The 12,795-nt window shown below is 42.9% G+C and overlaps 1 protein-coding gene across 1 annotated transcript in view; it reads left to right on the top strand.

Moving 5' to 3' along the window:
* FAT4 (FAT atypical cadherin 4) overlaps nucleotides 1–12,795 on the top strand; it is a 365,514-nt gene that overhangs the window by 330,344 nt on the left and 22,375 nt on the right. The window contains exon 11 of the mRNA XM_069743926.1: nucleotides 494–801. Coding sequence (XP_069600027.1) covers nucleotides 494–801 — 308 coding nt within the window. The remainder of the gene's footprint in view (nucleotides 1–493; nucleotides 802–12,795) is intronic.

Here is a 12,795-nt window from a genome sequence, read left to right on the forward strand (position 1 = left end):
CAGATAAAACATTGATATTATCAAAGCTACCTTAAGCAGCCCTGTAAGTTAAAGACTGCATTATGATGCTCTCAGAATCTGATAATTGCCTGGACTTTAATTTTCCATTACTTGATCAACTGAGCAAGTCAACTTAAATGACATCATCTCTCTATGTGATGACATCACTGATCTCTATCCTGAATGTAAAGCATGAACTAAGGACTTCTATCTGTGGCCTAATGTATCATAGTCAATCAATTTATAGAATATATACAGTAATTAAAAAATAGGTGAAAAACAAAGAGTGCTGGGAAGAGTGTTTCAGAAGAGATGCTGCTATTAAGGGGTTCTAGGGTCGTCTTTGTACAGGTAGTGTGGAACTTAATTTTATGAAAAATGGGGACACTTGGGATTTTTATCAAACTTAGCAGTTGTATTGTACATCATGAACAGGTTTTGTTGAAATCTTTCGGAAAACACTTTAACACCAATGTTTGCTCTCACTTTTTAGGTGTTTTCGGAAAACACTGTGAATTAAACAGCTATGGGTTTGAAGAACTATCCTACATGGAGTTTCCCAGTTTGGATCCCAACAACAATTACATTTACATCAAGTTTTCTACCATTAAAGCCAATGCCTTGCTGTTATATAATTATGACAACCAGACTGGTGACACTGCTGAATTTCTTGCTCTGGAGATAGTGGAGGAAAGATTGAGGTTCTCCTATAACCTTGGCGGTGGAACGTACAAACTCACTACAATGAAGAAAGTATCCGATGGCTATTTCCACACGGTGATCGCTCGCAGAGCGGGAATGGTAACTTATCCTGTTTTCAATCATTCTCGATGTTATTTACTTACTGTTTTATCCCTGTTTCTTATTTTTTAACACTTTTATTAGAAGATAGAAGGATAATGAAGATTTGTAATGCAGAGATAATAGATAGATGATAGATAGATAATAGATAGAAAATAGATAATATATAGATAGATAACTGTATACCAGTTACAGATTGTACATTTCTGTTGCATGTACTATATACCATCTAGAATAGTTCCGGAGATCCTCATGATGATTAATTACACTGTTTCAGACATGCAGAATTATTCAAACATGTCTATATATAATAATCATGCTGGTTGTTTAACCTTCCATGGCAATGTTATCACTACTCCCAATGCTGTCAGTGAATTCAGGAACACTATAGAGCTGCAGACATATACATTAGAATGACTGCGTTGAGGGATCCCGAGTCGGCAGTAGATAATATTGTTTTGTATCGCCACCTAAAGGTCGAGAGGAGAACAACCTCACAACTGGTACAGAAAAATAACTTTTTTTTGGAGAGTAGATAGTTTTGTGCAACTTACTATGAAGAAACCATCCAGTGAGATAAGGCCATCAGAAGAGCTTGAAATAGAAAATGAAGGCAAATTTAAGGAATAAGTTTACACATTGAAAGCTGTTTGGGGCCACATCATCTTTCAGCAACAACTAGGATTTGTCACGTAAAGTTCAGAATCTTCACCATTAAAATGATTTGTTTTCTATTTAATTAGCCATGTTGTTGCTACACATGTGAATACAATGTAATAAAAATGAGTAATATACTGTATATTGCATAAATCATGAAATAGCAAAAGGATTGTCCCACACATGACATTTTTAGCATTTCGACAGGCTACGTCATAAACAGTTAATGTCCCAGTAAGGTCTGCCTCATTTCGCGCATGTTAGAAAAAGATGAAGACTATCAGGACAGAGGCCAGACAGTGACTCCCTCAGTTTCATTTAGAGGGAACATTTTATAAACTTTACCCCCTCCACCATTAATATGATTGTGTATCCCTATAAGAGGTAAGCCAGTCAATCCCATAATAACCCCAACGTGCTGCTTCTGCAGGGAGTAATCACATTTTGAAGTTCAGTCTGGATGTGCATTGAGGTGTGGCGATGCACTTACAGCTTCTCAGCCTCACGCTGTGTTCCTGAACTAGCAGCACCCTCCCCTGTCTGAGTGACTGGGCACTGGCTCTGGTACTTGGCTGTTAACCTGTCAGTTAGCCAGGGGAGGGTGCCGCTACTGCAAGAATACAGTGCGGCCTGAGGAGCTAAAAGTGCATCATCACGATCCAATACACTTCCAAACTGAACTTCAAAACACCAATGAGGCACCACTTAGGGGTAATAAAGGGATTGATTGGCTTATCTTTTTAAGGGCTACACAGTCAATTAATAATTTGGGGTGATGTAAAAATTTCCGATAGGTTCCCTTTCAGTAATTCGCTCCATCAAAACTTTGTTGAAATTCCTGTTGGAATCTATTTTTTTAAGGGATCCTGACAAAAACCTGAATGTAGTGCTCGACAGAGAGCACTGTGTTATGTGCACCAGAAACACATGGGCTACTTGCACATTGAACAAGTCTGTAGGAACATGTTCACACACCACCAAGAAACTTGAAGACACAAAAGAGCACAATGAGGCCAAAAATACTCTGTTGTAAAAAAATCACAGTAATAAGCGAGTATTAGTCGAAAGATGGAAAAAAACAGGGTATTTAGTTGATATGTTTTTTTGCAAAAAAATGTATACTAAGCTGCTCCACCAATCGACAAGGTATACCCATATAGAGCAGTCCTATCTAATGTATATAATCCCTATCTGATGTAGTTAAAAACCTGATCATCTGTATAGTACCTGTATAAGCAGGGTTCAGAGAGGGAATTTTCATGTGGACATGCTGGATGGAACAGCTTTAGTGCTGTTCTAGGCCACTTCTGCTTCCGGGCGTTGTTTGGTATTGCAGCTAACGTCCATTCACATCAGAGTTGATGAGCTGTAATGGCAAACATTACTATTCACCAGAAGAAAATAAAACCTCAACATTACTGATCAATGCTTGGTAGACTTTTTGGTAGATTTAGGGTCACAAATTAACTTAGCTTTTTAATGGAGGTGTTTAAAAATAAGGTCTGGGAGTGGAGGACACATTTAATAGGTTGATATGTATAAATGTGACTGTTGGAGATGGTCAAAAATATTTCTTGGGCCCTGGACCAATGGCCATGTGAACAGTACATGGCCACCATCCAGAGCTCCGAGCCTAACCTGCTACCGGCCAGAATCCTTGGTGCCTTTTCTGATTTTTAGGGTTCTGTGAGTCATTTGGATCAATTCTACTCACTTTCTCTCCTTCCTGCATCCATACTAATCTGCCTGCCTTTAGGCACATACAATATATTAATTACCCATGACTACCATACACAGCATATGGCACAGTAAGGAGTGCGGAGAATAATACATTACAGATGTGTTAGCCTCACATATTGCTCACCTAAATGGGGCGCTGAATTTTGTAACTTGGGGCTACTTCATTTATGTCTTAAACTTGTCTGCCAGCACAATCAAGTTATATTTTTCTGCCAAGACCAGAGGTCAAGAGAAGGCAGATATTTCATGGGATATTATTGTGTGCAATGTACGTGCATAAATTCTCCATGCCATAAAACAGAATCACATTGTAGTGTTAATGGTGACCATTAATAGAGCGTAATATTTATAGTGATCTGCTGTCTCAGCAGAATTCAGGTTTTCCTTTTTAACTGCTTAATCTACCTAATTGCATGAAAATGTAACTGGCGGGAGTAGAAGTACCATAGACATATTAAAGTCATTATACAGCTGAAAACAAGCATTTATGAGGCCAGCATCCAGCGCACTCGAAAAGCCAATTTGCAGATTTCAGTGCAGTAAAAATGTTAATTCAGACCCACAAGTATTGCTTAGGATATGGGCTGTGCCTGTAGGTAAATGTAATTCAATTTTATTTTTTTTTATGTTGGGAATTGTGGAACCTTAAAAATAACAGAATAACAATTTTTCTGCCATAAACATTTAACGAAACGCAATTTCCACATGTAAAACTGCACAATATACATCTGTCCTCAACCCACAGGATTTCAAAGCTGTCATTTCCTACAGTGCAAAGGGAGTTTATGGGAAAATGGTAAAAGCATTAAGTTGTCATTTTTGAGATATTGCAGATTAGAAAAGAAAAGACAGAACGAGCGAAGGGAAAAATAAAAACACAGCAGATATTTGAAAAAAAAAAGTCATATCCCTTTCAAGTAGAATATCATACATGCCATTTTTATGTTCGACGAGTAAATACATCATCATCGTCTATTTGGGGAGGTTTGAGAGACGGAAGCAAATATGATCTTATAATAACGGCCTTGATATTTGTTGTAAAGGAAAGTCAAGCAAATTAAGTACGGTATTTGGCTGTGAAGGCTTTAAATATACAATCATGAGAAAAACTAAGTACACCCTACTTGAATTCTAAGGCTTTACCTATCGGGATTTTACAAAAAAAATCTGGTCCCTCGGAGGTCTTAAAATTATTTTAATACAACTTCACATGAACTACAACACATCACAATTTACGTGATCATTACCTATTTAACAAAAATGAGGCAAAAATGCAGTTTGTTAAAACTTACAGTAAGTTCACCACATAACTCAATAGTTTGTAGATCCACCTACAGTAGCTATAACTTGAAGTCATCATACTTTGTGTGACTTTCTCTCACACAAAGTGTCTCACATCGTCCTGGAGTCTCTCGCATCGTTCTGGGGAAATGTAGGCCTAATTTTCTTTACTAAGTTGCTTAAGTTCATTGAGGTTTGCGGGCATTCATCTATGCACAGCTCTCTTAATTTTCCGTCAGTGCATTTTAGTTGGGGTGAGTTCTGGACACTGACTGGGCCATTGCAGCACATTGATTCTTTCCATTTTCAAGCATTCTGATGTCGATTTGGTGGTGAGCTTGGGATCATTTTCCTATTGCATGATCCAGTTTTGTCTAAGCATTGGCTTTTGAATAGATGGCTTTACAATTTACTCCAGAATAGTTCAATATACAGTTCAAGGTTTATTCAATGACAGCAAAGTGCTAAGGTCCTGTGGCTGCAAAACAAACCCAAATGATCACCTCTTTTGATACTTATTATGACATGTTTATGCTGACATGATATGCTTGGATTTCCCCAAATGTCATATAAGGCATTATCATCAAACATTTAATCTTTGATGTTGTTCATTTAAAAAGCATTGCTGAAAACTTTAGCAATGGGCCATGCTGTTTTTTCAAAAGAAGAGTCTGTGTCCTGGCAACCCTTTTAAACAAGCCATACTTGCCTATTTTAATTTTACAGTCATGGACATTTAACTTGCTAACTGAGGCCTTCAGAGTAGTAGCTCTTGAGGTTTTTTCAATATCTATCAGGTTTGCACGGTTTGCCATCTGCCTTGAATGTTTTCTACTTGTATATAATCTTTCTCAATACAAATTTTAGAAATAGCTTTATCACTAGTGATGAGTGAGTGTACTTGTTGCTCGGGTTTTCCCAAGCACGCTTGGGTGTCTTCCGTGTATTTATGACTGCTCGCAAATTTAGTTTTCATTGCGGCAGCTGAATGATTTACAGCTACTAGCCAGGCTGAGTACATGTGGGAGTTGCCTGGTTGCTAGGGAATCCTCACATGTAAACAAGCAGGCTAGTAGCTGTAAATCATTCAGCTTCCCCGATGAAAACGAAATCTCCAAGCAGTCATAAATACTCGGAGATCACCCGAGCGTGCTCAGGAAAACCCGAGCAACGAGTACACGCGCTCATCACTACTTAACACCCTTCCCAGATTGATCAGCAGCAATAATTGCTTCTCTAAGAGGACTGCTGATGTCTTTCCTGCTTGGCATTGTGTTAACCCACACCTAGATACACCAGACCATAATGCTGCCCAAGCTTCTGCTTTGATAGAGGTGATCACACTTGCTAATGAACAATTGATATGGGGCATTTGATTACTCTCACCTGACTGCTATGTACTTTATTAATTCATAGGGAAGCAGGAAGAATTAACTTAATTTTATACAATGATTCTGCATTTTGCTCAATTTTTTGCTAAATAAATAATTTGTCATGTGTGCTGGTTGTTTAGCTCATATATTTACCTCATTTAAAGACCAGACATTTTTGTAATGTGACGCCCAGGAGACCGGGATACCCAGCACCGGACCAATGGAGTCTGTCTCTTGAGGGGGATGTCACGGGTGGCTTGACCCGGTGCTGTGGCCTCAGGCAATGCACAGTGTAAGGGGTATCATGAGGGGACAGGCACTTACTTGATCAGCAGCAGGTTCTCCCAGCGGTGACGATCCCGATCCTGGATAGATGGCTATTGTCCAAATGAAAGACTGAGGCACTGAAACGTTTTAACCAGTTTACTTTAACATAAAAGGATTTACAACCAGTCCTGTCACCGGAGTCTGTATGGGAACTCTGAGTTACTTTGACCCTGCCGGGGTCTTCGCCTCTTATTGTGCGCAATTTCTGTGTGGCCCTGCTGCTGTATGTGAACTGGCTGCCGGCCCAATCTGTCCCCTCCGGGTCCTGGTTCGACAGGCAACCCGAGTCCTTTTATCGGTTTACCCCCTCTGGGAGTACCGCTGAACTCTGTGTCTGTTGCTGCGTCCGGCCCTAGTGAAGCTGATATCACCTCACGTTTTTCCGGTTGCTGTATTATATATAATGAATACAGCCACGGATCCGGTATCCGTCTTTGCGCCTGTTCTGGGTAGTGATTAATGCTACCCGGTTCTCACAATGTCCTTTTTCTCTATCCCTCTTCACCTCAGGCCGGTGATTTAGGCCTGGTAACAGTCACAGGGCTGTTAGAGATTCAATTGTATGACCTCTCACTTTCAGCTCCTTAGCCCAACTGCCATTTCTTCTCTCAGACCAGAATGGATCAAGGGGAGTCTCTGGAGCTCCCCCTTCTGGCCGGAGGTGGTAGTGCAGTCTTGCTATTTTAGTATTTGTACTTACTGTCAGTAACTATTTTTGTGGCAAATACCCCTAGGGGTGCCACATTCCCCCTTAGTTAAGAACAGTACTCCGGGACTGTGGGACAATAACATTTTGAAATAACAATTAATATGTACAGAGTCTTAAAAATGAAAAGTTACAAAAACCACTCAAGGAAACAAAAATAGAGTTCTGTAAAAAGTCACTTCAAATAGCGTCCATTAATACAGTTCTATCCTTGAAGGTATTAGGAATGGCACTGTACTTAGTGTCCAGGAATTTAGTTCCATTTTTCCAACGGAGTTATCAATATAAAGTCTAAAGAAAGTTCAAAAAGAGCAAAAAGCAAAGTTCAAAAAGCAGTCTTTCCGGAGCTTTGATTTAGTGCCTCCGGGCTGATAAAAAGTTCAAGAATATGCAATAAGTTCATACAGACAAGTCTCTGTAGGCACTGGGCTTAAACGTTGCAGACTGATAACAATGACTATACTACATTTTCTGTTTAACTATATACGGCATAACATATATACAATTCACATTATGAGCTTTATAGTTGGTAATCTGCATACCTGGCCGGTAATTGACCCTGGGTACTACGCTGTGATCTACGTAATAGCGGTGTCTCTTCATGTGGTGTACTACTGTCTACTGCGGATGTAGTATCTGCCCGCTCTGCTAAAGATAATTCCACGACTATGGAGTTGGCAAGTCCACCGTGAATGGGATTACTCTGACCAGGAATCTGTTCTTCCTGGCCTGGAACCTCCTGTAGTACGGGGTCAGCCTCTTCCTGTCTTGGGACTTCTGGTATTGGGTTCGGTGTTGGGTAAAAGGCCACCATGGGAACCACTACTGCACCATGGTATGTTAGTAGAGTTTTGGGAAAGTCTCCTATACAGGTGTGATACACTTCCTCTTCTTTTTCCTTTACTGGTTGAACCTGTATGGGTTGAATAACTTCTGGTTCTGGCTGGACAACGTCTGGCTCTTTCAATGCTTCCGGACATAATTTAAGATTGTCTCTTGACACTAGTACAGATGTTAAGCCTCCGTTTTTGCTAATGAGACACATTTTAGGATTATCCACTCTTGTTGGTAAAACTGTGTAGGGTACGGCTTCCCACTGATTGTCCAGCTTATTGGTTCGACGATTTCTCTTGAGCACTTGGTCACCCGGTCTTAATGGGGTCGCTAGAGCATTCTGGTTGAAAGTTCGCTCTTGTCTTTCTCTAGTTTGCTGAAGGCTTCTTTCCACACTCTCTTGCACTTGGCGATACTGCTTTTGCCGTACGATATCCCAATTGGAGTCTTGAACTTCTGCGTCTGGTTTCAGAATTCCCATTTCTAGATCGATTGGTAATTGGCCGGGTCTTGCACGCATAAGGTAAGCTGGGGTGCAGTTGGTGGAGCTCACCGGGACATGATTATACAGATCCACCAAGTCAGGCAATTTCTCTGGCCATTGATTCCTTTCTGTCTCAGGTAAAGTCTTTAGTAGGTCTATTACAATATGGTTCATCTTCTCGCATAAGCCGTTTGTTTGTGGATGATAGGCCGTCGTCCGGATCTTTTTGCAACCATACATATTACAGAATTCTCTGAAGATCTCTGATTCAAAGGCTGTACCTTGGTCGGTGAGAACCTGTTCTGGATATCCATGGGGTCTACAAAAGTACGTTTGGAATGCTTTGGCTGCTGTTTTTGCTGTCAGATCTTTTACGGGTACTACTACCAAGAAGCGTGAATAATGATCCACGATGGTCAAGGCATAGACATAGCCGGACCGGCTTGGTGTCAACTTCACATGGTCCATGGCTACAAGTTCAAGTGGTTGTTTGGTGATTATGGGCTGCAGTGGTGCTCTTTGGTTCTTTTGATCGTTTCTTCTGAGGTTGCACGGGCCACAATTTCTGCACCACTGTTCGATTGATTTTCTCATCCCGACCCAATAAAATCTTTCTCTTAGAAGTACTTCTAACTTTTTCCAACCGAAGTGACCAGCACCATTATGGTAAGCTTCGAGGACCATCTTGACATCTTGTTTAGGCACGATAATCTGCCAAACCAATTCATGTGTTTTCGGATTGGTGTACCTTCTACAGAGCTTCCCTTGATACAGGAACATTTTGCCTCTCTCTTTCCAGAGTTGATGCGTCTCTTCTGGGGCATCCTCATCGGGATATGCACTTTGCTCAGTTAACAATTCCTTCACCAACTTCACAGCCGGATTGCTGTCTTGGGTGTCAGCCCATCTATGGTGTGCTAACGGATTTAAATTCACCTCTTGTTGTTTCTGATAGGTACTTGACTGATGATGTTTTGCCTTGGGACGATGGAAGGCTGGTAGTTCAATTTCTTCAAGCTCCCCCGTTTCCTCTTCTACATCTCTCAAGTGTGGCATCCGGGATAGGGCATCGGCATTTCCATTCTTGCGACCTGCTCGATACTTGATTATGAAGTTGTAATTAGATAACCGGGCTATCCATCGCTGTTCTAACGCACCTAATTTAGCTGTGTCCAGGTGGGTCAACGGATTGTTGTCAGTATAGACAATAAATTCTGCAGCGGCCAGATAGTGTTTGAAACGCTCCGTCACAGCCCAAACTACTGCCAGTAGTTCCAATTTGAAGGAGCTGTAATTTTCTGAATTTCTTTCAGTAGGCCGGAGCTTTCTACTTGCAAAGGCGATGACTTTCTCCCGACCTTCTTGCTTTTGTGACAGCACCGCTCCTAGTCCCACATTACTGGCATCGGTGTAGAGGATGAAAGGTTTATGGTAATCTGGGTATGCCAGAACCTCTTCTCCGGTTAGTGCCTTCTTTAGTTGTTCAAAGGAGTCTTCCCTTTCGTCGTTCCACTGAAAAGGAGGGTTTCGGTTTGAAGGTTTCTTCGTCTGCCCTACCAAGGTGTCTAGCAAGGGTGCTGCCAACTTGGTAAATCCTTTTATAAATCTGCGATAGTAACCCACCAATCCCAGGAATTGTCTCACTTCTTTTGCGCTGGTAGGTCTTGGCCAATCCCTTATGGCGCTTATTTTCTCGGGATCTGGTGCTACTCCCTCCGAACTCACGATGTGTCCCAGGTACTGTACCTTTGGCTTGAGAAGGTGACATTTGGATGGCTTGACTTTCATGCCATACCTGGATAAGGCTTCGAACACTTCTGCCAGGTCTATTAAGTGTTGTTCGTAAGTCTTTGAGTAGACGATCACATCATCTAGGTACAGGAGGACGGTCTCGAAGTTCTTGTGTCCGAGGCAGCATTCCATCAGCCGCTGGAAGGTACCGGATGCGTTGCAGAGTCCGAACGGCATGCGATTAAATTCACATAGACCCATTGGTGTGGTGAATGCCGTCTTTTCCTTATCTCTCTCAGCCACAGGGACTTGCCAATACCCGCTTGTTAAGTCTAAGGTGGAAAAATAATTAGCAGATTTCAAAGCAGTTAAGGACTCTTCTATCCTAGGCAAGGGGTAGGCGTCTTTATGGGTGATGTTATTAATCTTCCGGTAGTCTACGCACATTCTCATGGTTCCGTCCTTTTTTTTGACAATCACTAGAGGGGCCGCCCAGGGGCTACAGCTGTCTCTTATTACCCCGGCCTGTTTCATTTCCCTCAGCATATCTTTTGCACATTGATAGTGAGCGGGCGGTATGGGTCTATATCTTTCTTTTATTGGGGGATGGTCACCTGTGGGGATTGTGTGTTCTACCCCTTCTATCCGTCCGAAGTCCAATGGGTGTTTACTGAAGACTTGTTCATATTCCGTCACTAGCCTATGCACCCCTTGTTTTTGATGGGTAGGTGTTGAATTTATGCCCACGTGTAGCTGTTGGCACCAATCCTCCATTTCTCCATCTGAGCCATTGCCTTCCACCTGACAGGTTGGTTCTAAGGGCTCAATGGTTGTGATGGCATTGTTGTCAACAGTATATACCTTTGCCATTGTAGCATACCTTGGCAAAGTGACCTCTTCCTCTCCACAGTTCAAAAGTCGTACCGGCACTCGTCCCCGGTGTACCTCGACTATCCCTCGTGCTGTGAGTATAGTGGGCCTGCTGTCGGTGTACACTGGTTCTATTAAGGCTTGATAATCTCGTCCCTTAGTACCAATGGCTGCTCTACACCATACCAGCATTTCTGTTTTTGGTGGGATTACAATAGACGTTGGATCACTTACCCTCACACTGCCGATTTCTCCACCTGCAACTTCTACCTGTTGCCTTAACATCAATACTTTTATTTCCCTCCGGAGAACTCTCTGCTGGCAGGATTGGGCAGTTTCAGCAATTTGCTGTAAGACAGAAATGACTTCGGAAAAGCAGTTCTCTAACACATTCATTCCTATCAATACAGTTGGTTCACAGTTCCGCCGGTCAACATCAACAACAATTATACCCTGTTTCTTCAGTTCTACTTTACCAATCTTTATGGTCATCTCCCTGAATCCTAGTTTCGGTACCAACTTACCATTACTGGCCCATATATCTAGTTCAACATCAGAGGGCCCTTTATCAATATCTGCATCAGCCCAGTACCTCTTATAAAGGATATACGGTATAGATGAAATCTGGGAACCTGTGTCCAGCAAAGCGTTGAGGGGAATTCCGTCCAGCACGATCGGGATAATGGGTCGTCCTCCGATGTACCTGTCGTGCCAGGGTGTTGGGCCTTGAAAGTTCATTCCTGCGAAGCGGCCCGCATTCCCAGGGGATTCCCGTTTAAATCACAATCTCGTGCAAAGTGGCCTGGCTGCTGGCAACGGCGGCAAATGGGCTGTCCATCCGGTTGGTAGCGGTCGCGGGGTCGTCCTCTCCATGTCGGGTATCTCCAGGGTCTCATCCATGGAACATCCTCTCTACAGTTTGCCAACTCCATCTTGTGTCCTCTCATCTCCTGCATGGTTTTAGCCATTGAAGCAACAACATCAGCTAAAGAGTCAAGCTTTTGTTGAAGAGCCTCATTAGTACTGGGCCCCAGGGGCTTAGCAATGGCCCCAGACATAGCTGATGTCACTGGCACTCCCTGTTGTTGAGGTGCCTCTGCCATGGGTTGCGCAGGATCCTGATCCCGAGGTGCCTCTGCCAGCTGGAGACGTATAGCGCTCTCCTTTAATTGGGCAAATGTCAATTCAGGGTTCTTAAAAGCAAGCATGCTCACATGCCCCCGGTGAGAAGGGGTGTAGAGTCCCTCAATAAATTGATCTCTTAGCAGTTTATCCGCTCCGGTGTTAAAAATGGGTTCAGCCAGTGTAAGTGATTTAAGGGCTTCCTGCAGGTTTAAGGCAAAGTCTCTCACGCCCTCATTAGCTTTTTGTTTGCAATTAAAGAATCGTATTTTAGCTTTGCTGCTGGCCGTGGTTTCAAATGTAGCTTTTAATCCAGCAAATATGCGTTCAACAGTGCCTTTTAGATCAGCTGCCCATGCTGTGACTTCTCGCTTAGCATGGCCACTTAACTGCATCATCAGGAGACTAACACGCTGAACTTCACCCACAGGGAACATGTCAAAATGGGCCAGCATCTTTTCTCTGAAATCGTCAAGGGTATTAGGCTCACCTTCATACATTGGAAGCCATGGGCCACCCGGGGTATATGGCATCAGCACCGGCATGATGGGCGCCACTCCTTGCACCGCTGCGCTGCCGGACTCTCTATTGACACTCTGTCTTTCAGCTGCATTAGCGTTGCCGGGTGCTGCGGCGTCTCCGTGCTGCGACATACTGTGCCCCCTTAGTTAATCCGGACCCTTCCGGTCCTCCGCTTCCGTCGGGATAGTGTAGATTCGTTCCGCTGTGCAGCAGGATCGATTTTCCCCTTGCTCTGATGTCAGAGCGCTCAGCTTGGTGCCGCCCACAATGACACGCCCCCTGCTGCTCCCACCCACCGCGCTCTGTAATGGCGGATTCTGAAGTTTTTCAGTTAGACTGGGGCTCAG

The sequence above is a fragment of the Ranitomeya imitator genome, chromosome 1 (genome assembly GCF_032444005.1).
Source record: "Ranitomeya imitator isolate aRanImi1 chromosome 1, aRanImi1.pri, whole genome shotgun sequence".
NCBI classification, from domain to species: domain Eukaryota; kingdom Metazoa; phylum Chordata; class Amphibia; order Anura; family Dendrobatidae; genus Ranitomeya; species Ranitomeya imitator.